The sequence below is a fragment of the Zeugodacus cucurbitae genome, chromosome 3 (genome assembly GCF_028554725.1).
Source record: "Zeugodacus cucurbitae isolate PBARC_wt_2022May chromosome 3, idZeuCucr1.2, whole genome shotgun sequence".
In the NCBI taxonomy this organism is placed as follows: Eukaryota; Metazoa; Arthropoda; class Insecta; order Diptera; family Tephritidae; genus Zeugodacus; species Zeugodacus cucurbitae.
This window is the reverse complement of record NC_071668.1, coordinates 78,749,069-78,776,884: the sequence shown is the minus strand read 5'-3', so window position 1 is coordinate 78,776,884 and position 27,816 is coordinate 78,749,069. Positions and strand designations below refer to the sequence as shown.

The window sequence follows — 27,816 nt, the reverse complement described above, 5'->3', positions numbered from 1 at the left end:
TGGTTTTGAACTTAGAAGGAAACTTATAATATAAATTAAAAAATAAATATTCATCAATTGATTAGTTTCGCATGATTTTAATAAAGGAAAATGCTGTTCATTACATATGTATTTTGTTATTTCCTTATCCTTATGAAAATCTTAGAGTAAAACATTTTTTCGAACACTTTATTTAGTCTTTACTGAGTTATTGAAATGTTCATTAATGGAATAATATACATATAATTAGGCATTATTTTCCCCATTTGGTGTTAAACTTTTGATTGCCCTTACAATTTATTTATTGATTCGGCATATGAAATAACTTAACGCAATCAAGGATTTTTCTTTGAAAATATAATCTGTGATTGTTTAGATATTTCATAATTTTGATCAAACATTCACATTTTAAAATCGTTATGTGGAGTTTTTTCAAATCGTTCTAAAGCTAAAGAAATGGACTTTGTTATTCTATATGTACAATGCAAATGATTGTACTAAGGCTACTTCAGTATAATAAGTTGATCTTTTGTATATTAATCCTTCTTTTAATCTATAAAAACTTATGTTTTCTAAAAACATTACATTTAAAATACGGAGAATATATGGAGAATATATCAACAAAATATTAGCTGTTTACACTAAGTTAGCCATAGGATAATTATTAGAGGTCCATTCCTTTGACTTAAAAATCAATTACATACTCTTTTGATACAGAACTGACTAAGAAATCTAAATTTAAATCAGGATGCCTCATACATATGAATATGAATAAATATACATACATATGTGTATATTTACATATATACTCGTATAGAATGCGATGTAAATATACTTGAATATGCATGTATTAATAATTCTGCAACGCAATTTCTTTTATTTTTCATTTTTTATCAAAATCTATCGCTGTTATAATCTTAAGTATACATATATGCATTTCTCACTATTAATTGTTTATTGTGAAGGAGTTAGTTATTTTAGTGGGTATTGTTTTAAAATTTGCTTCCGAATTTCAATGAATGTCCTAATTAATAGAATAATATATAATATTTAAAGTATTTAAATATATAATTAAATACACTTAATCGTGTTCAACTATATCAATATGTGGTACGTATGTATACATTTTCGTGTTCAATGTTTTATTCAGCCCCAGTATAAGAATATCTAGTTTAGGTTTATAGTATATTCGCTTATATTGCAAAATACATTCGATTTTATGTTCTCTATTATAATTTTATATATATTGATGAACCGCATGAATCAATTAGTATATATTATTTCATTTATGTTCTTTACATTCATACGTAAACATGTATATTTATTATTTAATATATTTGTGTATATATTATCCCTAAATTATTTTAATTGATTCACAAAAATTATGAAAATTTAATACCAAATAAAATTACTTTAAAACAACCATATTTATGATTTAAATTTGCAAATATATAATATTCATTTAGTTGTTATATTTGAGTTTCTTATTAATATGAGTTTGTTTTAAAACTATAAATGTCAAAAGCAAAATTTTTAGTGAAAAAAAAAATTATAATATATATAAATCTAATTGTTTACTTACTGAAAATTATAATGCAAAATTAAAGGTTGATTTGTTGCATGAAAAAGTCAAATAATATTAAAATAATTTTTTAACCTTAATATCAAAAGAAAATTCTTTCACATTGAATGGAAATTTCTTAAATAATCAATAGTTACAATATTGTTCTATAAACATACAAATTTTAATACAAATAATAAATAAATAATTAATTTTACTTTAAGTTTTGTGTATTTGTGGTTGTCTTTTTTTTGTCTTTCCTGTTTATGTATGCGGTGTAAAAGTACAAAAGTAAACATTTACAATAACAAATTCTCACATTGTTATTGATAATTCTAAATTATCTTATCATTAAATGATTCGTATATTTTTACGCTACTTTCATATGCAGTCGTATGAGATTATTCGTTAGTACTTTACTTCAAGATATGCGACTTTTTGCTATGTTAACGTTTTTATTTTGCATATGCTTATGTTTATATTATCTAATATCCTTTTTGGTATTGTTTTTTCTTAACTTTATCATACTCATAATATTTTTATTCTTAACGATTTATTTCTAGAAACTTGTAAAAGTAAGTAGAAAATTCCATACATATACATTAATTTACATACATGTGTACGTATCGTGGATTATTGTGCGATTTGTTGTTTCTTATTTCGTATTTTCATCAAATAACTCATATTTCATATGATAAATATCAGCATGCGCTGATTTTTATTGAATATATACGTATGTAGATTCGCACATCATATTTTAATTAAGTAAAATGGGAGCTTTTTCGCCTACCCATACAACTATTTATGAGCAATTGATTGTAACTAGCTTATTTATGCAAACTAACGAATTACGCATACCAATAGCATATAATGTTTTGAAATATTAGATATCTTCATTCATGCACATGCATATTATCCTGCTACCATTTCAACAAATTTTATATTTGAACACTGAAACACACAACGTCAATAGGATAGTATATATATGATATCAAAAAGCTTTTAATACTGAATATTAGGCTCGGTTTACATATATGTATATATTTAACAAATAATGATGTTTATCTTAGAGTAACTTCATTTTATTAGATATTATTTTGTATTTAAATGTCGTAAGAAAGTTTTGATAACTTACATATGTATGTAAAAAACGCCGCGTTGAAGATTTAAGTTATTATTTGAATATTTTAAGAGTGACTAATTTATGTAGCTTGATAGATACGTTTTAAATTTTCTATGTGCTTGGGATATAAATTTATGAACTACTGAAATTCTAAATGATTTTTTGCCTATATTAAATGTCATCTGCTTAATTTTCAAAAGGTCTTCTTATGTTCCTTTTATTTGTAAAAATTTGTTTTAAGAGTTTTAATTAAACATTAAAGTAGAAAATATTGAACAATATCATGCCGACAATTGATAATGCCGTAAGCTGACTATTTTTGGAATGTACGTCTTCATGGTATTCGAAAGCTGTTTATGTGCCAGAATTGTACTAGGGAGTTATAAAATTGCATTTTACATCTGAATAGATCGTAGCGTTGTATAGTGATTTATGTATTTATTATTCAGATGTGCGAAAATACATAACACATATGTTTTGTATTTTAGTAGTGCAAAAACGTAGCTGCTGTAATAAACGGTTCATGAGGTCGACACCTATATTTGGGTTTGCTCATATTTAGACGAATACCACATTAAATTCTGTAACTTAGTTTTTTAAGAAGTAAATTCCAAAAGTGTTCAAATTATTTTATTTATTGTTTGGGCTTCCCGATTTTCCATTTGTTTTCTCTCTACTAAAAAAATTATTTTTCATGGTGTACTTTTTTTGTGTTTGTATTTATTGTAATATTGTTAAGCTTAGCTATTTTGCATTATTATTATTATATTAGTTAAATATTTAGTCGGCTTCTTCGCGTTGAGTTTCAGATGAATACGGTGTTTTCTAAATCAAACTTCTTATAAATTCTCAACATCTTATTCGTTGTATTCGAAGTTAAGTATGTTTTTAGTTCTTTTTTAATGTCTAATTCGATTACTTATTAATTTAAATAAGTGTACAGAAATGTTAAAACGATTTTCCAAAAACAAAATTTAATGTATTTCTGTTACATCTACAATAAAAGTAACTTTAGGATTGTTTCAAATCTTCGTACAGAAAGTTTAATCACTGCCAGTATTTTGTATTCACATATCTTGTCCAAATTGGAACAAGATTACATTTTCTTAATTGTTCTAATTAGTCACATTTAAGTTTGAACGTTAGAATGAATTAATGGTTTGCTTAATCGCAATTCCGACAAATAATAAGTTGTTTAACTTAGTTACTTTTTAATAATATGAGCATGTACGGATGTGAAGTGTATCTATCTTTGTATAATAACATATATCGGAAAAGAAACCGATATTAATTACAAATGTGTACAGAAGTCCAGTATGTTATCAAATAATTAAGGTGAGTAGCCAAAATGTTGTACTTACTATAAAATTACTTACAGAAAAAAATATATAAATATTGTCAGCTCAGTAAAAAATGCTTCGCAAGATCTAGAAAAACAAGAATGGTATTGTTGTATTATCTATAAACATGTATTTTTATAATTGTAAAAAAATATTTATATAGTTCTTCCTATTATTTATTCATAAATAGTTTATATTCTCGTTATTTTGTATTTCACACAATTTTTACATAATTGTTTTTGCATTTAATATTGATTAATATAAAAGTTAAAAGACAAGCATAAATGAAAAACCTGAAAAAAGCGTACATATAATATTCTTATGTAAAGCAATTAGGCAATTTGCAATTATAAAAACAGTTTCAAGGACATCATATTTCTACCACTGGTTCATGATTAAGCTTCTTTCTGCATATATATTTTAGAATCCTTTTTAATTAAAAGAATTCAATTTACAATTATTATATCTGCAAGATATCTGTCGGTTTGTCGAGAACAAAAACCGTGTTATAAGAGGAACACCTGTATACGAATTATTTGGTTGGCCTTATTCAATGTAAATCGAAAATACTTAAAGCAGATTACAATTAACACTATATTGTAAATTTTAGATGCTGATTTATAAGTTGTTAAACTAGAATTTGATATTTGTAAGTTTCAGAGGAAATGTACAAATCCGTTGGAGTTGCGCACTTGTATATTGCAGATAGTCACGTGTTACAAAATTAATCAACTAAAAAATATGTGATAATTTCATTCATTGCTTGTGGTAAGAAATTTAATTTTATGAACATTATGAATATTTTCGATTTATATGCATGTTATACTATGTATAAAGGAAGAATAAACAAAAACTGGCATAATAAAAAAATATCCATCTATGCAAATAATAGTTTAAGAAACCATTAGCTTATTTACGAAACTGAAGTAACTCCGAAATCTTTGTTTATATAAATAACTATAAAACTTGATAAACATGATAAATATTTCTTTTGGAATATTAATTTGAAGTGCTCACTATTCTCCAGCTCCTTGTCTCATGTTCGATTTAATCGGTGTAAGTATTTCCATATTAAACAAATATAACAATTCTTACAAAATATTATAAAATAAAAGAAACGCTAAATATAGTATTAAAATTCAGTTTCAAAGCCAAAAGTATTATTTAAATCACCTAACCCTAAACTGTGGATAATAATGATGATAAGTAAACATAAAAAATTTGCATTCTTTTAACCATAAGGATTCTAACTTCAGCACGAAAATATCAATAATGATATCATCTTGAAAAATATTTGCTAAGCGTTAATTCCCGAAAACAATGAAGCAATTATATTACCGCTAAACAATGCGCAAGAAGATGCACGGACACATCTTATTATCAAAGCAACATAAGTAATTAAAATTCAATAACTCAATTTGTGAATAATTAACATTTTGCACTTAAAACTATTAAAGAAACGTCGATAGAAATAACATATGTGTAACTTAAAAGAACCAATTCGAATAAGGAAGAAGGGAAGAAAGTGAATTTTTTGCTGCTGCTGCAGCTACTGCTGCTGCTTGCGCGGCCCGAGTATTACTGCTGGACGTACTGGCGAAATTATTGTTTGCTGCTCCCGCTATACCCCGACTACGCTGCTGTTGATGTTGTGCTTGTTGTTGTACTGCAGCTGCAGCAGCACTGCTCGCAGCAACACTCGTCAAAAGATGTGCGAATTCTTGTTGCATTTGCACACGTTGTTGTAATAACTCAAAGTGATTTCGTGGCTTGTTGTAGATAAATTTGCTTGCTGTCTTTATGAGGGCCTGGGTCTGAGGTGGTGTAGGTATTGGACTGCGCCCTGCAATAGATACCGTACCCGTTCGCTGACTACAACCATTGCTACCAAATGAACCAATCGATGCGGCTGCAGCTGCATTTGCAATAGTTGCTGCTGCGACAGCGGCTGCCGCTGCTTGGTGTGGAGTTTGTGGTGGTGGCAAATTCAATAGTGATTGCAAATCAGTGGCTCTTGCTGTTGTAGTCGCCGTGGGGGGTTGTTGTGTTTTACGATTTGTGTGTTGCTGGCTTTGATGATGTAGTCTGTTACTATTATTGTGCTGACTGCTGTTGGCATTGATGTTGCTGTTGCTGTTGGTGTTATGTTTGTTGTTTTGGTTAGTGTGGTTGTTGTTCGTTTTACGGCTACCACTACCACCGCCATTCAAATGCATCAACATCAATTCAGTGCTGTTAAGGGAGTTGAAACTGAAACTGGTGGTGGTTGTGGTGGTGGTGGTGTTCTTGTTCTTGTTGGTGGTGTTGGAATTGAACAGGGAGGGTGGTGTCGGTGTTGTAGTTAGGTTTACTGTATTGGTGGCGGTGGCATTCATAACAGCAGTTATTTTCGTTAATAATTACGTTTGCTTTGTTTTATTCGTCTTAAAGCTGACTTGAAGTACACGGTTGCCCAATGTATATCCATTAAGAGATTGTATGGCGACCACAGCTTCTTCATAGTTGGTCATAGTGACAAAGCCAAAACCTTTGCACTTATTGGTTTGCAGATCGCGTATAACCTATCATGTCGAAAGTGTCAATCCAAACATTAATTATTTACATATACTAGTTAAATTGTCACAAAGCAATAGAACTATTATTCACCTTAACCGATTGCACGGCACCGAAAGGGCCGAAAAGCTGCCACAATACATTCTCCTCAGTTTCTGGTGCCAAATTGTAAACGAAAATACACCAACCGGAACTACTGATGGGATTTCCCGGAAGCATTGTGTTAGCCAAAAGATCCCCAGCCAAAGGCGAGTAACGTGAGATCACCGAGCTGACAAAAGTGAAATACATTGAGAAAAATTATGTACGATAAGATTTTTTTTTACATAGCAGGATTATTCTTGCCTGTAACGACTTGCTGCCGAAGGATGTATAGCTGCTGCTGCGGCAGCTGCCCCGACAGCCGCAGCAGCGGCAGGAAATCCACGTGCTCTAGCAGTCTGTGGCGTTAAATATGCAGCTAATGGCTGTAGGGTCTTATTATTACTAGGGTTATTGGCGAATTTAACAATAATGGGATCGGTGGCATTTTTTGGTATAGTTCCATTTAACTCCTTGATAGCGCGATCAGCTTCATGACGTTGATCGAAACGTATAAAGCCGACACCTTTCGATAGACCTCAAAAGAAAAATAATAAAAATAATTTATCTTTAAAAAAAGTGTAAAAGTAGAAATTAAGATAAAAATATTAAAATAAAATAAATTGTGATTATATGAATATTTTTTTATAAATAAAATTAAAAATAATTACAATTTAATAATATCATCTCACCTGTGATATTGTCGCATAATATTCTTGAGGTAATTATCTTGCCATATGGACTGAATAGTACTTCGAGTTCTGGTTGTGTCATATTTTTGGGAAGACCAGACACATATAAATTTGCACCCTTAATTGATTCTGAGCTAGGACGGGCTACTGAAACCTGCATAAAAAATAATATTTTAAATATAGTACAACATGTACTTGTATGCAACCCATTTCTGAAACGGTGGATAACTTGCTTTAATTGTTTTATTTTGTAAACGCAAACCATTGAGTGAGCTTATTGCCTTCTCAGCATCTTCTTGTTTTATGTAATTTACAAATCCATATCCGAGACTTTGACCTGAACCGAACGAAATAAAAAATATTGTAATAATTATAGATGTGAAACTTAACGTGTATATTTTATTTGCACACCAGTAACTTTATCTCTAATCAGTTTGCAACTCTCCACATCTCCAAAGCTAACAAATAAGGAGCGTATCTCCTCTTGGGACATTGTCTGTGGTAAATAATTCACAATCAAATTTGTTTTAGAGTCGTTATCCTCATTATTATTATTGTTGTTAGCACTTGTATTATTGTTATTGTTGTTATTACTTCCAGTATTAGCTGTAGCCGTTGTTGCTGTTACTCCGCTACCACCACAGCTGCCAGTAGCAGTCCCAAGACCGCTACTGCCGTTTTGCTGATGTTGTTGACTCTCAACCATATTGTTGCTGTTAGAGCTGGTAGTCATCATTTAGCGACAATAAATATGGCAAATCCGTGGTATTTGTTTCGACCAAAAGAAGCAAAAGGCGCAAAAACGAAGAGGATATAATATAACAAATAATGACTTTCAGTGTTCAAAAGCTTTTAAATTAAAAGTTTAATATTGATATAATTGAATATGAAGTCTTCAATAATATAAATTTCTTTTATTTGGTTTCAGTTAGTTCCTCAACAATAATACTGATGGTTTGTTTCTTATGTATATTAACAATTTGTTTGTTGACACCATTTATTGAAGCAAGAGTGCAGCACTGAAAAATTAAAAAAAAAAGATAATGAAACTTTAAATATATATAATCTGATTATTTTTTTCTTTACAAAGTTACAATTTAATAAAAATCACTGATATATCGCCGTATACGGCGTGGAAGATTAACTAAAATCGGGTTAAGGAAGAAATTGAGTAATTTCTTATTTCGATTGTAGTTCGAAATTTAAGTGTATAAGTCAATTTCTATTTCTATTTTCTCTAACATTCATTTTTTACTCTAACAGCTTTTAATTCAAACCAAAGAACTGTTCTAACTTACTAAAAATTTCTACTATAAACATAGATAAGTACACTCACGAAAAATAATACCACATTATTATGTCAAAAAGAGATTACAGAATAAAACTTTGGAAAAAATATAGGTTTGGCTGAATTGCGCATGATATATATAGTCGATCTTTCCTGAGCGATCAACGGTTTACAAAATGTGAAAATCAAGCAAGAGAAACTGACGAGAAAGCTGGATTTTATTTCAAAAATAGATGGTAAGTTATCAGGAAGTAGATATGTATTAGTAATGACTGAACAATGACGGCAATAGTTCGCTTATTGCACCAAGAGCAATGTTTATTGCTCGCAGCAAACGGTGACGTAGCTATTCCCCCAATTGCGAGAATCCATTTCTAGTCGACCATATTTTTACATATACACAAATATGTTGAAATATGTTGACTTGTGGATATTTATGGATAGACAACACACGCATATTTTTAGACAATTCTAACACTTTCGGCGATAAAAGACAAGATTTGTTGTAGTCGCAATGTATTTCATTCGTAGTCTTTTGACGATTTAGACAAATATATGTAAATGCAAATATATGCACACAAGGATCACATATTCCGTTAATAATTTTGTATCATAATTTGTGATATACATATATTTCATAGCAGAAAGATTTAGTTATAATTATTTTTAACTAATAATACTCCTCCTTATTTAGCTTTGTTTTAATCCAATTTGCATAGTTCGTCATATATACTATATACAAGCACAATTGGGTAAGCGGAAAACCGACAAGTTATATATGTACATGTTCATAGTAAAAATTATTTTCGCAATTTTTCGCTTTTAAAAGATGAATGCGGTTCTCATTTTTTTCGATTACGAAACACATTAGCCATGAACACAGAATATCTGATGTAGTTCAAAACACATTCAACATTTGTATCATTATTTATTATAGATGTATTTTAATACATTTATATGTTGGTATAATAAATTGTAAATCAATTCATTTATTGTGAAAGAATTTATTACTTTTTCGCTAACAATACCATTGATTCTTCTTATAGAAACGCTTTCACAAAACCGAATAGAAACTGGATACAAATTAAGTAAAAGAAATTTCTTACGAAACCTTTATTATTCAATATTTATACAGTGCATAGTTTTCATATTAAAAACGGAACCGAAGTACAAAATGAAAATGTAGAACACAAACGCAAATAAAATTAAGGAAAAATCAACTGAAAGTAGAAAAGAATACGTTCCTTCCTTCAACTCAACTGAACGGAAATAAACTAAAGGCCTCTAATGAAAACTTTCAAACATATTTTTATAGACATTGCAGAGAAATTCAACTGAACTGCGGTAGCGAGTTTGCATGAGAGGTGTGCAGGTATTCATATAATATTGTAACGAGTATAGGGTGAGAGTCATTGAACTAGTGGAAAGTGTAATTTTTACTGCGCAGGCTTCAAAGCAATTTAAATTTTCGAAATTAAGAGAGTAGAGAGAAGGAATTTATATATAAGAAAAAAAGATTGTCTACAAATGAAGTGACTAATGAAAATAATATATTATTTCAAGTGAATTTATATTGGTTTCAATCCATAATTCCAAAAACTAAAAATTAGCAAGCCCTTTTAATATATAGTAGGAAATAATATATTATTTTCAGTATGACATACACATAGTCATAGCCAAACATTTCTAAAATCGAACAGAGCTTCAAAAGGTCTTTCGAATATCATATTTTCTATGCTTTGATTTATACTTATTTCAAATTCGGTTACACCATTGTCACCGAATTTTGTTAAGATACATCTCGAAACGAAAAGCAGATATATGTATAAGCTATTTTAAGCAAAATAGGATAAAAATTTTCAGTAAAGAAATAGTAAGTAAAGCTGGTCCGTTTTCTTACAATGTAGTCTCGTAATATGAAGGAATCTTTGCTCAAAAAATTACAACAAACAAAAACATTTTATCCTTTTAAATCGATTTCAGAAAAGCTTTATATACCTTCCTTCTCAAGATGCTTAGAAAAACAATAAATATTGTTGATATTACCTAATTATAGCAAAAGTTTATTTTTTAACAATATATAATATATTCATGAAAATAAATAATGTAATAATAGGTATATATTTGGTATTGGATAGTACTGGATAGATTTTAAATCTGGAATAATTAGAAAAATAAATAATTTAAAAAAATTATGGAAAACTCTTAAACCTATAAGGTTCTCTTAATAAATAAAAAGTACTATTTCTTACGCACACACAAATATCCACAACATAAACCTATATATTCAAGGTTTTCAATTAATTAAATTATATTTTAATATATAGCGAAATCCCAAACACTTAAATTGCTTAAACAATCACTTCACTTATAAACTAGAACAACTTGACCAAGTAATCTTTAATAATTCGAAATATTCGAAGATCGCCGAAAGAACAGCGTTTGGCAGTATAGTTTGCAAATATAAACCATTAATTCCTGTGTATAAACACTAATTCCATTCTACTTATTATTTCAAATTTCATACTTATACGAATTAACATGGTATGTACAATTTTTATGTTAACATATTTAAATACTTATGTACATAATATATTATACGCACATAATAATATAAACCATACAAATAATGTGCAGTTTTGTAACCACACCAAAAAAAATAATGCTATGTAAGTTAGGGAAAATATTAAAATATTTAATTTTATTATTATTTTACTTTACTTTTCTTAAGAAATATCAATGCTGCTCCTATTATACCGTTAAATCAACAATAAGGAATTTTAACATAAATACACGAATACCTCCTAGCTTTATGTAAAGCAATTCATTTTGAATAACATCACTGTGGATGTTGAAATTACAATATACAATGTTATCAATATCGGACGAATATCAAATATCATTGACATTATTACTCACATTTCACGTATTAAATATAAAATACATACCGGCCCCACCCAATTATGTTTATATCCAGTTTTATATTTTTATTTTAATGTGACAGTATTTTCCTAAAATTTATGTAAAATACTTTATTGGCCTCTAATGTAAAAGGTTCATTCATAACTTCTTAATACAACTTAAAAAGCAGTTAATAATTATAAACAGAAATTACTATATACCAATCCACCAATACCTTCTTTTATTTTAACGATTGCAGTTTTAGGGTGCGGCAATGATAGAAACTGAAAAATGAAAAACATAAATTATAACCTACCCGCAGCTGATCACTGGGGTTTCTTTTCTTTTTACTATTATTGTATATATGTATGGTATTTATCACCTCAACGCCAAAAACTATGCTTTTTCTGCAGAGATGGCATACAACTCTAGGATGTAGTACCCATAAGCAGCTACAAATTATGATATTTAGAAGAATGCAAGTACATTTAATTTCATTTGAATTGGAATGTGTATGAATTCAGAGAAGGAGAAGGGCGAATTATCCACGGAGATAAGTGTCAGAATAGGATACTCAAGAATTGTTTATAGGAGACTACTGTTTCAGTCACGCAATTGTGCATATGCAAATTTATAAAAATGAATTACCGGACAAAATTTCCTTCTACTAACATGCACACTCGCATACATGTATGCATTAATGTATCAGTGTATTTGTTTTTGGTATATGCATTTTGCAAAGGGGAAAATTCAAACTTTTGCGGAAAATCAATTGCGATTATTGCAAAGAGCAGAATACGCCCTTTATATTTAACCATTTAATATATAACTTTTCACTCAAATTAAACATATTATTTTAAGTTAATACATCAATACAATGTTACTGTTAATTACTTTTTCAATTCACTATAAAAGTTGTCACACAACTCTATAGAACACTCATTTGATTTATTAATATGGATTATAATCACAATTTACTTTAAGTACACCGTCCGTGATCTGTGGTGGAAACTTCAATTATTTTCAAAACTTGAATACTCATACATAATGTTCAAATAGTTGTTAAATGATAACCACTATATATCCTTTCAAAAGGTATTTTCCCATTTTTATTTAGATTCTTTTTAAAGAATACACATTATACTTATATATTTCATTGATACAACCAAAATCGCGTACGCAGAAAAACACAACTTGCTGTTGGAGAGTGCAAGAACTAAATGATTAAAGGCGACCGCTTACTGTTTTCAGGATAAAATTGCATATACCGAACATGAAAGCATCATCTACGTGGAAACTCAGAGTAGGAGGTGGGAAAACAACAAGGCAACAGGACACATAAAAAGGAGTTCATGGAGTATGCACATAATACAAAAACAAAAAAACAATATATCGCTAAAACAACTCACTGTGGGCTAAAATGATGTCTTACACAGTCCGCACAGTTTAAACAAAATATAGAATTGAAGAACTATCTTTAATAAAGTAAAATTAAATACAACACAAACTATATATTTACATTCGTATATAAATATATATAAACATATGTTTTGATTTAAGAAACTAGAATTTTTATTTTGTTCAACTTGCTCACTTGTATCTGTGTACACAACCCTTGATTGGTCCACATTCTTAACTAGCGCGAAAGATGTTTGGTACAATTTAGACTACACCACCAATTGCATACCTACTGCAGCACTGCTTCAACTAACTAATACATGTAAATATCTATGAACATCATATATAAAAAGGAACTGCAATTGTAATTTTTCTCTTACTGGTGCAAGCGCAGGAGCAATTTTGTTGCGGTAGGTTCAGAGAACATTGTCAACAACTGGAAATGCTTTAAAGGTATATATACACATATCTTTATATATACATATGTATTTTTATATAACGGAATTTCGCGAGAGCAGTGTATGCGATACATTGGGTTAAATATACAAGTGGTTTTATTTTGTACATGAATATATAAATGTTCATATATATTGTCGGTAGGATGTATAATGCACATATGTATAATTAAATGTTGTAAACGAAAATAGTAACAAATAAAAACTAGTATATTTTAATTTTTAATTGTATACATATATACTATATATTCATATATACACGTTATATGTTATACACATCTACTATATTATGGCGATGGAGTAGTAAAAGGGTTGGTCAGCACGTGTGAGTGGAGTATTTCTTCGTTTTCATTCGTAGCTTGTTTGGTCGTTTGGTCCTGACTCAACTTGACACCAATAATGTCAAAAGACCAATGACCTTTGCATTCGGCTTATTACTACAGGTCCCACTTCTATGAGCAAAGCAATGCTTTCTCTCAAATTAATAATTTTAATTAATTACTGTTACTACTTCAAAAAACTATGACAATTCTCAGACAATAATTAATTTATAAAGTCATATTAAGCGTTGCATGATTTAATGTCATTAAAATTTCAATGAGAAATTCCCACTTACCTTACCGTGGTCTCCATTCATAGTTCCTACTCATTTTTAAGGGAATACAATTACTTCAATAAGATTTACTTCAAATCGGATTTTTCAAACATCAAAAGCACTATGGTGTCAATTTTTTAATCTTCTTTCATTTTTTAACGTACTGAATTAACTCAATTTAGAAGTTGCCAAATGATGCACAAGTTTGGGATACATGTATAATTTCAAACGCCGCAGTAACTAATATCTTTTCGTGACGGTAAACGGATATACTGGTAGACGCAACTATGAAGCCGGAAGTGATTGATCATTTATTTTTGTTTTGCTTGGAAATGTACCGTTGACATTGTGCTTATGTTATATAAATCCAAATTTCTGGATCTGCATCATACTGGTCACATTTTTCTCCATATCTGACTCATTTCCAGAATAATGAAATATTTACGGGCGTCGATGTAAACATAGAACGTAGCAAATATTATTAATATTATCTTTATAGTGATATTATTTAAAAATGCCTATTTTACCATAGTTATGTCCTCAGTTCATCCTCGTCTTAATGGGTCAATTTTTATTGCAGACAATTAAACTTTGTTCTCCGAAAACATTATTGATTGAAACAGAATACTTATTGGTTTAAAATTGGATAATATTGTCAAAGCTTAATCTTCTTTAATATTACTATTGGAAATTTGGTATCCTTAACGATTTCAATGCTTAGGTGATATATATTAAACAACCTTAATCCACAAATTTTGACGAAAATCAGCTATTTACAATAGATTTATTACGTTCTTTTCTGAACAATTTTAAAGCAAAATTCTATTGATATTAACACAATTTTATCGCATTCACTTTATCCCCGATTTTATTGAAAATGCAAAATCTTCGGGTAATCACGCGACCTTGCACATATAACGTATTTTTCATGATGTGTTGCCAACTGCCTTTTTCATACACGCTCCTTCTGATTAAAAATTGTGTTACCAACTATGAGTGTTTGTGAAAACAGTGCATTCCAGAAGATCATTTTTTGATTGGCATATAGATGGATGTGTCTCTACATACATACATTATTTTCGTAAATTTATTTATATAAAACAAATATCGTAGCTTTACTATCTATCTACATCTACATATACAAATAAAAAAATCAAAGACTTTGAATAAAGTTATCATATTTTTATTGAAAATTATGAATTTCAGTTAATCTTTCATATTTTATTTTCTTTACTTCAGTATTTCGTAATTTTGTATTGTTCATTGTTAATAAAACAACTACTTCTGCAATAAACGAATCTTGATTTTGTTGTTGTCATAAGTGATTTGTATTTAATTGTTTGAGTTAAATTTTTTCACAGTACTTCTATATTTTCTTTTCATTACAAAATTAAATTATAATAATTTAGTAATTATAAGAATTATAATTTTAATAATATACGATACAATTATTTCCAAGGATTGTATATAATAATATTAGTGTAATTTTGTTGTTGCCTTTGTTTCAACTTTTCCGTTTTTTTTTGTACAAAATACAAGATAGTAATATTTTGGTACTTGCTGTTCATTTTTATTTAATTACTGCAATAAGTATACATATTTAATATTTTTAAGGTTTTAACAACTTATTTCCCATTTCAATTACTTTTGGTGAGTAAATACAAATAAATGAAATATCTACACACATGTACAACTTATTAATAACTACTATTTTTACCGTTTTTTTTTTTTTTTGGTTTACAACTAACCTGGTATGAGTTCATTCCACATAGTTTGCCCTCTTAATCCACAGCTTTAAGATCTTTAAACCTCAAAAATATAGAAATAAGTTTTTGTATTACATACTGAAAACGTGGTTTAATGAATATTCTTTATTTTTAAATATTCATTTGTAATTTTATTTTCATATATCAAAAAATATATTGTTGTTCATTTCTAAGGCTAAGATACAAATATTATTTATAAATTTGTTATGTTACAATGTAGTACTTCTCAAATTGCACGCTTGGCATTTATTTTTAAATGCTTCTCAGTACCTTTCTTGCAGAAAATTAACTTGGTGCTTTGTTTCTTAATATTATTATTACTAACATATATAACTCCAAACTTTACCATTGCATTTATATTCTACACCTATTCGGTTCTGACTCGCCTTCTAGTATACCTATATATAAATATGTATTTAATCACTTTAGAATATCTTAATTACTTTTTATAGAAAACTATTTTTGTTAAACATCAATTGTTGTTCTTACATTTGCTTCGTAATGATTGGTTTAGAATGAATTGCTTAAAAAGAACTAACGTTTTCCACTTAAATTATGTTATTAATTTTTCCATATTGCTACTAATTACGGTTAATATTTTAAACTAAATTTATCATATCCTATGTTATACTTTATTGCTGTTAAATTCAATTATCATTGCACAGCTTTTATTCAAAAGTACAAATTGAATTCATGATTATATATATTTATTCAATTCCGTTTTCGATACTAACTATACCATTTCGGATATAGCTCTTTTTAATATAAAGCGTTATTATTTATAAATTTCCTCTAGATGAAACATGCTTTCGATTTCCTCATTAACATTTACAGCTCTTTATTAATCTAATGTTATATTATATTTCTATGAAATTTGTGATTTAGTGTTCTGAGCCCATTTCACTTGACAAAGACAGTTTTATTTTTGGAGCTTTTAAAAAGTTTTGTTATATTGAAATGATCATTAAATTTTAGCCAATATACATATCAATCTCAATTTCGGCTTCAGTCTTGCACGATACGTATTCAGCTTTCAGAAAAGATAAGCCTTAAATAATTCCCCATTAAAACAAATTAGCAATACATGCCATATATTTATTATTTTTTTAATTCTTGAATATTGTAATTGTAGATGTTGAGTTGAATGTAGAACTTGCCCAGATAAAATCAGGGTCTGTTCAGTTTACGACTGTCGAAGGAACGTGGGACATAATTTTTTAGTGAGCTTAGAATATAATCATTTCGTTTACTTAATTGCGAACTTGTGTATATAATTTTGAGTTGTTGCAGATTTTGTATCGTATTTCCTTATATAGCGATGCGTTTGTTACTATTAAATTTTACTGTTCATACTTTACTTTATTTTCAACGTTATAACTTGTTTTGCCCTTGTCAATAATATTGATTTATTTATTTTATATCAGCATATTAATAGTTACTTTAGTATAAAATCATATGTATTAAGCACAAAGTATTTTTTAACAAACAAAAAAATAATAATAACAACAGTAATCTAAGTTTGTTCATTCCCTTTTTTTATTTCATCTAAATGCATTTAAATATATTGTTACGCGTTCTTTCATATATTGGAGCCAAACGCAAATAGCTAATATATTAATGTAACTTAATTCCGTTAAGCTTTATTATTTAATTTTATTTTATTATAATCAATACATATAATATTTTTCTATATGATTTCAATTTTTTTTGTCTTTGTAATATTAAATACAAAGTCTCGAAATGCGTAATACATTAACTATTTATTACTTTTTCACTCATTTTATGTTCAAAATTTAAATAATTTTTAGTGGGGTTTATATAAGTATTTAAAATAATCCAACAAAATATTAAAGTCAAGTTTCTCCAAACATTGTTTGTCAGAGAATTGGTTAAATAACCGTTCATAGGGTTTCTTTGAACATAATTTTATTTGTGTGACCGAATCCTCTCGTTAATATCAAATACTACTATTTATATTTTTAAAGCTCAAGAAATTATTTGATACAAGGTATACACTAATATAATGAAAATAATGAAAAAAAAATATTAAGATGAATATAAATGTGTAATAAATCCGATTTTTTTTGGAAATTCATGACGCATATGAAGTGTAATTTTTTATTAAAAACTACCTTCGAAGTCTTGACCGTGCCTTATAGCAATTTATTTAAATAATAAAAAACACAAAATTTCATTAAAAAATGCAAGTTTTTGTGCCAATTTTATTTCTTCGTTTCATATAAATGTATTTTACATTTACGATATTTTGTTTGAAATTCATTACGCATATGAAGTGTAATTTGTTAGTAAAAATTACCTTCGTAGCCTAGGCCTTGTTTTTAGCAGCATTCAAATAATAATAAAACACAAAATTTAATTGAAATATGTAAATTATTTTTGCAATTTTATTTCATTTTATATATTTATGAATTTCTCTAATTTAAATAAATATTGTGATTGCTGGGCCGCATAGGCACGTTGGTAGGTAACATACTTAAATTTATTTTTACTAATCATCATTTTATATTTTCATATGTGTACATACGTAAATGTCAAATACATATTAATTCGAGAAGAACTCTCTTGTAATTAAATAAAATTAGGTAAATTTTTAGCAAAACTACGAATACAATGTAATTATGGTATGCATTAGCTAGATCTTGTGAAAAGTATTTTTAGCGTTTTTTCTTTTAAATTTGACAGAGCACTTTTCATTAATTGAAGTTTTCTTATTTATCACATGCGACCCAAGGACCAGCAACCATTTCATAAAACTAATCATTTGAAGTCCATATTTCCCGATGATCGTAACTACAAAAAATTAAGACCCTAAATAGTGTGATGGAAAAATATATATAATTTAACTATTTACTTCTTAGGATAAAAATGAATATTAACAAAAATTAACGAAGTTGGTACTATTTCATTTTAGTGTTTCCACTTCCTAACACCGATTTTAGCCCGTATTATAAATAAATTAAAATAATTTATGAATAAAATAGCAGTAATAGTAATAATTACTATAACATTTGCTTGAATACATTTCGCAAACAAAACATGTGATCTTTTAATTTGACTTTTTATTAATTCCTTTTAAATATACACTTTTATAAAGTGAAGAACCAAAAATCATGATGTTGAAAAAGTTCTTTGAAAATAAATAGAAAAAACAGGTATTTTTCATTTTTTAAATTAAGCGTTATTAATGATATTTTTTGGATTAATAATGGTATAATAGCAATAATAATGTAATAATAAAAACAATATTATTATAAACTGTAACACTTTGTTTTGCTAAAGAACTTCATGATCGACAAGCAAAGATCTGTCTGTCACTCACTCGTCCCAAATCTATATATATACATATATATATATAGCAAGAAATTTTTTAATGCCTAAATTCTAAGTTAGAGAAGAAGAAATGCAACTACGATTTTTTCGCACCGTTGAAGAAATTTTTGGATATTCAATGATAAACGAAACAGCACATACCCAAGTATGTATAAATCTATGAAGGCATATATCACCAATTTCATTAAACTACTGTGGTTGTAATGTTACCGAACTCATGGCGCTGCCGTTTTTGTTTATGGTGGTTGTAGTAATTGTTGTGGTGTTACTGAGTGTGGTGGTACTATTTGCACAAGCCATTGGAACATTGTCAGTTGTAGTTCCGCTAGCGCTACATCCGCTTGTATTAGTTGTAGAAGACGTTGTAGTAGTGGTATTCGCGCTTTTCAGTTGCTTAAGACCCGATTGAACATAACGAAATAAATCATACATGGAGGTGTGCAGCGTAATAGGTCCATTTTCACGGTCCAATGCGATAAAAAAATCTGTTGGAATAAAAACATTCAGTATATTAAAAATAGATACTACCTATAATAACGAATAATAATGAAGAACATCACTTACCAGTATGGTTTCCTTGTCGCACAAGTCGATCCGCTTGATCCCATAAATCATGACAATTAGCTAAGTAATTGAAGTACAAATTTTGGTGACTGAATGTGGTATGAATATCTTTACCACGTCCGGGTGGTGTATTCGAACCAGAGCCCTGGAAAAAAATTGTAAAATATTATTATTTTTGACATTAAGATTTAAGTTTCAATATGATTTACCTGTGAGCAAACCGAGTTCGATGGCGAGTTAGATGAAGGTGTATTCCCATTAAGAATCTCCATCCGACCACTTTTTAAATAATCTGTGCAATTATTGATGATATTTCGACAATAGTTTCGTTTCAATTTATACAGTTTTAATGAGATTAGAGATTGGCAACGTAAACTAAAACAAAATTGTAAAATAAGTTATACGTTTATGAGATAAGTGTCAATAATTTTATATATGTACCTTAAGATAGCGACTTTGTTGTGCGGCTCATGAAGTTCATTAGATGTAGACGAAACTTGCAAATGCTTAATCTTCGATGAAATAAACCTGATATAGTAGAATGCAGAATGAAAAGGGGAAATTAATATATGAAATACCATATTATTTAGAGAAATTTACATAACATTAATTATAAATTATGTATTTTATGTTTAGAAATCGCACACTTTACTCACTTAATTAAATTTAGTGTATCCTTGTACATAACCCAACTGGCGTCTTCCGAATTACGATGCCGTTCTAACACGGCACCAGATAGTATAAAATACGTAACTGCTTCCAAATACAGCGTTACTTGATTGAATAGATTTTGTTCCTTATCGGCAGCGTGTTTTCGCGTAACTGCCTCCTGGAGGAATTGCGAATTTTTGCTAAAACCGAATATAAATTTATTGAGTCAATTTTTAAGTCGCACACACACATATATATATATATATGTATAACTCACCTAATATCATCACAGAGTCCATCATCATCGCGTTCAAAATACGATCGGTATATTACTTGCGGCGGTGGTGCCAGTGGTGCGGTTAGATTTTCAGGCGACACTATATTACTGGTAGCAATATCTGCAGTTATTGTTGTATTTAAATTATTGTTTGCCGTTTGCGTGTTCGCTAGGTTTTGTGAAGAGTTCAAAACAGTAGTGTTGGAAATATGATGTTGCTGTTGCTGCTGAATTTGACGCACCACCAGTAATCGGTCGTGGTTGGTAGGAGCTAACTGCCGATTCTCCATGAGTTGATGATCCTTCTAAATGATAAAATAATGTAATTAAATAAATATTTCATAGAAAGAAATGAGTAATATTACCTCCATTTGCCCATTATTCATTCCAAGTGGCGGAATTATAGCAATTGCACGGCGACTCGTATCATTGGCACCAGTATGTCCACTACCAATAGCGTTACTACCTATATCACGTTCAATAGCTGCCAAAGCGGTTATCGATTTGCCCATGTCCTTTTCTTTATCTTGCATAGTTAAAAGTGTGCCACTACCGACATCAATTTCCTTCCCCTCCTTACCATCTTTACTATCTTTGGAATACTTGTCAGTTTTCTCTTTTTTCCGCTTTTTGTCTTTATACGGACTCGAGCTAGCGCTGCGTTTGCGTCGTTGCGACTTTGGCTCAGTTATATCATTTATTTGCATCTGCTGTGAGTTTGGCGATGCATCAGGCCGATCATCATCCTTATCAGCTGATATAAAACCAATTTGTGGAGGTAAACCAGGCTTACAATCCTGCTTAAGTTGCATAAGCTCCTGTTTAACTGAGCCACTTGTTTTAAACTTGGTTTCACTGCAGTAGGCATCCGTTTTCTGTTGTGAGGACATAGATCCACTGTCTATCTCCGAACCTGGTTCATTTTTGATTAACTGCTCATGTTTTAATAATTGCTTAGTAGAGGGCGAACTATTACACACATTCGCAATTGAGTTGTAACCATTTGGCGTAAGTTGAGACTGCTGTTTGGGGGTTGTGTCATCACCATCTGTGGAACGATTGCTCAGACGGCCAGTTGAATGCATTGTGTTCAGTCTTTGCTTGCTTCCGCTACCACCAATTCCAACCAAGCATTCCCTGGAACGCGATAATTCTCTTTCTGGTGGACATGTTGGTGTTGTGGGTGTTCTGTTGCCGCTATTGTATGCGCCAACACTTCCGCTATAACCGGTTATGGCAGAAGTTGCTTGCAGATCAGCATTTAATATCGCTTCATGTTGAGCACAACGGGGCATACTAGGATTAGAAAGCCTATAAGTGTTTGTACGCCATTCCGGTAAAATACGTTGAAGTCGAGATAAATCAACTTTACATATAAGGGTTGGGACATTGGGCAATATAGTTGCTGTGTTCCTCATAGGTGAAGCTGTTGGTGCCGACAGAAGCGATGCTGGTGTGGGAGTTGGCGTGCGAGTCATAGGAGGAGTGCGAGTAGGTGTACAAGATGGTGTCCTAATGCGCTGCTGTTGCACTTTACGTTCAGCACTATTTCTACTACTTCGATCCGGTGTACGATGCGACCCGACTCCTGCAGGTTGAGGCAATGTGCGCGGTGATTTAATATGTCCGGGAGTAAGTCTAGGTGATTGTGAATTAACAAGTGAGGCGGCTGCAACGAGATTCTCTTGACTGGCAGATAGCGTTGAGCTCGGAGTAACGGTAGTTCTATACCCAGAGGCATTGGGAGATATCAACTTTTGTTGCTGCTGCTCGTCAATGACCATCACCTGACCTTGCTTTTTGGCACCACCTTCTTTTGGATTAAAAATACGCGTAAGCGTGACATTTTTATTCTTATCGCTTGGTTTTGGATTGTCACGACGCAGTCGTGAACTGTTGGAACTGGAGCTGACGTTAGTAGTAACTTTAGTTCCAGTTTTACTGTGCTTACTTTTGCCTCGATTACTAACGGATGCGGTAGGTTCTGTATCAAAATGCTCATCCCCACTGCTGCTCGATGACGAGGATGACACGCTACTTGAGCTGGAAGTCGAACTAGACACAGGCGCCGCTGGAATGGGCACTTTATATGGCGATTGCAAATTCTGAGAACGATGCGAGCTGCCGCCACTGGTATTGCCGCCCTGTGTTATGGAATTAGCTGTCGTTGTACCTGCATTATAATTCTTCACGGAACTGCCATACGAACAAGATCCGGAATCTGATGAATCGTCATCACTGTCAGCCTCCTCATCGGCATTAATGAAATGTGACGTTGATCGCTTTCGCTTTCCACTATTTGCCACTTTGGACGAACCACTGGTGTTTACTGACGATATTGCAATTGGTGGGGCATCATCATGGGACGATTTACGTCTGTTTAATTGAACTATAATGCGACTAGTAGAAGCAGGCAATGTATTCGCTGTAACTGAGCATGCTGTCGATGGGGTTACCGCTGCTGCAGTTTTTCGCGCCGATAGATTGCGTTTTGTTTTTGTAGCGCCCGCACCTTTCATTTTATTATCATCACCTGATGATGAACCGCTTATAATGCCATCTTCACATTCTGTTTCCGAAGAAGATGAACTAGATGACTTCGATGTTGAATATGACATCGATCCCGATGAAGATGAATCAATAATTGGAGCACATGGCAGTGCCGATTGTGTAGGTTGAGAGTGTGGTTTCATAGGGTTGATGCCAGTCGAATTTGAGTTTTGACGTGAAGCTCTTCGCTTCGCTGTAGTCTTTTTACCAACCACAGCACTACTATTAACATCCTTGTTAGCTGTTAGTTTCGGACCCTTCGAAGCGGGCGCAATCGTAGTAGTGTTGGGTTTTTTTCCACTGCCTGCAGTTTTCCTTGGTCGACCTGGTCCCTTTTTTGCAGGCACTACGGGCATTGGTTCAGAGTATAACTTTCCGCCTGCACCAGCTACAGCTCGCAACTCTGTTGGGCTTACTGTCACACCTCCACTTTTAAAATCTGACGCCATCGATACCATATCTTCTTCGTCACTAGTGTCTAATTGCGTTGTTATAGTAGCTACCGAATTCCGAGGTTTTTTTCGTCTAAGCGAAGGTGTTGTCTTTGTTAATGGATTGATAGGTAATACCGTTATTGAATTCGGGAGTGTGGGCGCTGATGCCAATGGTTGTGACGTTGATGGCGGCAGAGCGGTAATAGCTGCGGGAACACCAGGAATTTTTAATGTGCCACCTGGGCCTAATGTTGGTACGGTAGACCTAGTAGATGTTGTCAGCGCATCTTCATCATCACTACTATTCGAAGTCGCTCCATCACTGGATGGTGCTGATAATTTATCAATACGTCTTTGCACGTTACCCGTTGCAACACTGTTACGCATATGTGGCGATGCTGAAGGCGTACGCCTATGTCCATTTCCACTAACTTTAACGGTAGAAGAATTGTAAGGTGTCACAGTGGTAGTACCACCCGCAAGAGACATCGGTGCAATAGTTGATGTTGCAACTGTTGACAAGCCAGGAACTTCATGTTTTATTTGGCTCGTTGGTATTGCAACAAATTCAGCGGCATTTAACAGAGGTACCTGAGTTTGCTGTTGCTGAGATGAAACATGGGCATGTGCCTGAGTTGTATTAGAGGTAGAAGCTTTCAATGAGCTTGGATAAAGAACATCCGCTTCTTTCTTTATTTCATTTATAAACGTGGACACACCTCCAGTCATATGAGTTTTTACGCCACTCGAATTTGACAAAACGCTGCGTGCTTCGCAGTTACGCAGATTAGTAGTTTCATCATCGTCATCATCACTTCGCGATGAGAACTTTTTCTGTTCGAAAAAGAAAATGTTGTAATTAAAAGGTAAGAATATTATAATAAATTTGCTTACCGCTACTCCATAATTGGAGTTTTCATGCTTCACGATCGTAGGGTTTAATTGGGGTTGTGTAGCTTCGGGTATTATTTGGGCACCACCTGGTAATAGAGTCGGTTCATCCATGCTTACATTAATTGAATTTACAACTAACGAATTTGCTGGTGGTGTAGTGACATTTTGTGATTGGGCAGGCTTTTTATTAAAATATCGACTCAAATGCCATTTACTCGAATCTGAAGGCGAAGGAGTTTTATTTGACGATGATGATGTAGAACTTGGCCCTGAACTAGAAGAGCCCGCCGAACCCAGCGCATTAGTGTTTAGATAAATATTTGAACGACTACCTCCAAGAGGCTCCATCATTTTGGATTTATCATTTACGACTTTACTTGCAACTGAACGTCCAACTGTTTGAGCAATTTGTTGCACTAAATGTGACTGTTGGTGCTGCTGCTGAAGAGAATTATGCGAAAGCGGGTTTTGATGATGTATAGAGGTCTGTTGCTGAAGCGATGAATGTGTCGATCGTTGGGTTTCACTCTTAGAAGATTCTTCACTGCCTGATTCACTAGAATCTGATTGTGAACTATCACTGGAATTGTGAACTGAACGACTGCACGTTTGAAAAGAAAAATAGTTCGTTATTTTTTAGTAAGATTAAGGAAATGTATTTTTATGTGATTCTTAAAAATTTTGAATTATCATAATTACCTCTGTTTTCGTCGGTCATCATCCGATTCTGAAAGCTCCAAATCGTTTTCCAACCTATATATAAAATCAATATATAAATAATAAGTACTACAACATTTCTATGATAAACTTACGTAGAGTTCTGTTTTTCTAACAGTGGCCCAACTTGTTCCAACAGTGGTTTCAAAGGTTCCTTAGGCATCATCAAACCTTGTCTAACCGCTGTTGTCACAAGTGGTGAATTTAGCACCGCTGAGACAACAGCAGTCGGTTGATTAGCATTGGGCATTATTGTTGACATACCGCTACTTGTTATCCCACAAGCGTTTGATATAATCTGAGGATTTGGGGTTGCGGGTAGAGCAGAGATTGGTGTTATGGGTAGTGGAACTGCGCTCTGCAATAAATCCGCTCCGGAAGGTGGCGAACCCAAAATTGGTTGTACCGGCCCAACCGAATATTTATGGCGATTAGGCCCATTCAGATTGTAATCAGCTATACTTGTGCGGGGCGTTGCGGCTATTTTAGTAATTTGCTCAGGAGCGCGATAAGTTTGATCAACTTTGGAGATTATGTCATTTATTGACTTCTAAAAAGAATATACATTTTGAATTTAGATAGTTATTTTTAATATCTAGTACCAAATTCACCAAATTCAAATTCATACTCACCGGCAATGGTTTGGGAAATCTTCCATTGTGTAGAGGAGCTGTCGATTTGGGAGGTCCCAAATAGCCATTCGATGGCGGTGGTAGCAAACTTGTTGAACTTGAACTGCTGCCACATATAGTGCCAGACGGTGGTGGTAGTAAAGGTGGTGGACCCTTTGGCGGCGCCATTCCACTGCTAGGTCGTAAATCATTTTTCACCGGCTGGTTAGAATAACTTCCTCGTCCGTTATATGGTGGCTTATTATCAGACTGCTTTAGATATGATTGTTGGCGTAGTGGTTGCTGGTAGTGATGAGTTTGTTGTGTTGTCTGCTGAAGAGTCTGCGAACCGGCTGGTCCAGCCAACGAGCGATGCGAAGGGGGCAATAAATTGGTGGACATGGAGACGTTACCGATATTATTGCCGCCAGCTGAGGAGGAGGCACTTGTTTGTATATGACTAGCCAGCAAGGCATTGTTGGAGGACGGTTGTACACCAACTCCTTCCGTAGTCATAAATTCAATGGCTTTAGAATGATCGCCCAGTTTGGCGGTGATATCGTCATCTACCTCGGACGGGTTCACTCTTCGCGGTTCGGGAAAAAGGGCATGCTCACGGCCGACACTTTGCACTTGCTGACGCTTATGTTTTTCACGTTCCCTCTGTTGGCGACGCTCAAAATCTTCCATTCTATTTAGCGCAATGAAGTGGCAAAAACAAAACCCGGAAAAGAAACAAGATGGTATCACACATTAATTTAATATTTTACACAAATCTTTCGTATTATATGATATAGTTTCAATTTCAGATTCAGTACGTACACGACTATAAATTTTTAACAAGACCTCAAGGCATAAATAAAGATTCCCTGACGTGCGTAGCACAAGAACTTCAAGAAATAACTGAAGGTTCGATCGATGCGTGCTTAAGTATTGTAAGATTGACTGTCATGCGTAGCACAAGAACTTCATGAAATAACTGAAGGTTGGATCGATGCGCGCTTGATATATATAGTGCTTTTGTGTGTATGGTTGTGTTTGTTTATTTTTAGTATAAGGGTTGTTAGCGATGTGAGATAAATTTTAGAGATGTTACTATGACGTTAGGTAGATGCTACATGTTCACTAAATAACATCGATTAATCGAAAACAAATAAATAATGATCAGCGTTTGTATATGCAAAATTAAAAATAATAAATCTAAATATATATATTTATATAGATAATAATGATTAAAGTATTTGAACTTGAATGTATTTAATGCACAACTCGTGTATGTGTATATGTGATATAAAAACAATTAATATCAAATACAACAAATATAATTAAAATTATAAGGATAACAGATAACATCAAGGATTATGTAGGAAACAATACGTCACATTGTTTTGTTTGTTTATATACAAACATACATATCTGTTTACAATTAAGTACATATATACGCCGTGTTTTTGGCGAGATGTTTTAGTTGTTTCATTTGTGCATACTTATGTGGCTGAAATTTGTTATTATAGTTTCGTATCGTCAAAGACGTATGCTAAGGTGCTTAGTACATATTTACAAACATTTAAAAAATTTAAACCAAATCATCAAGAACGGGATATTTAATAAACAAAGAACAAAATATTTTTCCAGGTTATATAACATTTTCATATATTTTTTTTTTAATTCAAATTTCAGTTCGATATTTTTTTGCCCTTTTTAAATACATACATATTTTCGTCGTTATAATAACCGCTTACCTAGAATCTTTGCTTTTTTTTTTTTCAAAACAAATATCCTTCCCCTTTTTACTGTATATGGAAAGTAATTTTAAATTTGATCAAATCAATTTTATGTAAATACCGTTCGTTCGATTCGACGAAAAACGTATTAGCTGGTGGCAGCATGAACGGACATATTACTGGAAATTTTAAGGAATGAATAAGGGACTATTTTTAATTTTATTCGAATTAATATTATCCCGTTCTTTGTGATATATATTATAAAAAAATATATTTTTAATTACCATAGAAGTTAATCACAATGGAAAAAC

General features: G+C 31.6%; 2 protein-coding genes across 4 annotated transcripts in view; both read right to left on the bottom strand.

Annotated features, from left to right (window-relative positions):
* Positions 1 to 1,969: 1,969 nt before the first annotated feature.
* Elavl2_1 (ELAV-like protein 4) lies at positions 1,970 to 9,894 on the bottom strand. The gene is given in 7 exon segments (XM_054227056.1): positions 1,970 to 6,564; positions 6,650 to 6,827; positions 6,902 to 7,175; positions 7,330 to 7,483; positions 7,563 to 7,666; positions 7,741 to 8,051; positions 9,646 to 9,894. Coding segments are annotated over 6 exon segments (2,079 nt in total). The 5' UTR covers positions 8,036 to 8,051; positions 9,646 to 9,894; the 3' UTR covers positions 1,970 to 5,490.
* The window catches only part of LOC105211489 (AF4/FMR2 family member lilli), a 29,975-nt gene continuing 10,183 nt past the window's right edge, over positions 8,025 to 27,816 (bottom strand). For 2 of the 3 annotated variants that reach the window (XM_029039753.2, XM_011182922.3), the window contains 13 exons: positions 25,803 to 26,472; positions 25,266 to 25,720; positions 25,153 to 25,206; positions 24,454 to 25,054; positions 20,941 to 24,393; positions 20,576 to 20,880; positions 20,304 to 20,498; positions 20,089 to 20,175; positions 19,857 to 20,022; positions 19,648 to 19,792; positions 14,494 to 19,568; positions 13,988 to 14,379; positions 8,025 to 8,348 (listed from right to left, as the gene is read on the bottom strand). In XM_029039753.2, coding sequence (XP_028895586.1) covers positions 19,273 to 19,568; positions 19,648 to 19,792; positions 19,857 to 20,022; positions 20,089 to 20,175; positions 20,304 to 20,498; positions 20,576 to 20,880; positions 20,941 to 24,393; positions 24,454 to 25,054; positions 25,153 to 25,206; positions 25,266 to 25,720; positions 25,803 to 26,471 — 6,426 coding nt within the window. In that variant the 5' untranslated portion in view covers position 26,472 and the 3' untranslated portion in view covers positions 8,025 to 8,348; positions 13,988 to 14,379; positions 14,494 to 19,272. Of the gene's footprint in view, positions 8,349 to 13,987; positions 14,380 to 14,493; positions 19,569 to 19,647; positions 19,793 to 19,856; positions 20,023 to 20,088; positions 20,176 to 20,303; positions 20,499 to 20,575; positions 20,881 to 20,940; positions 24,394 to 24,453; positions 25,055 to 25,152; positions 25,207 to 25,265; positions 25,721 to 25,802; positions 26,473 to 26,603; positions 26,907 to 27,816 lie in introns of those variants that run through there. The other variant, XM_011182928.3, reaches the window with a different exon arrangement.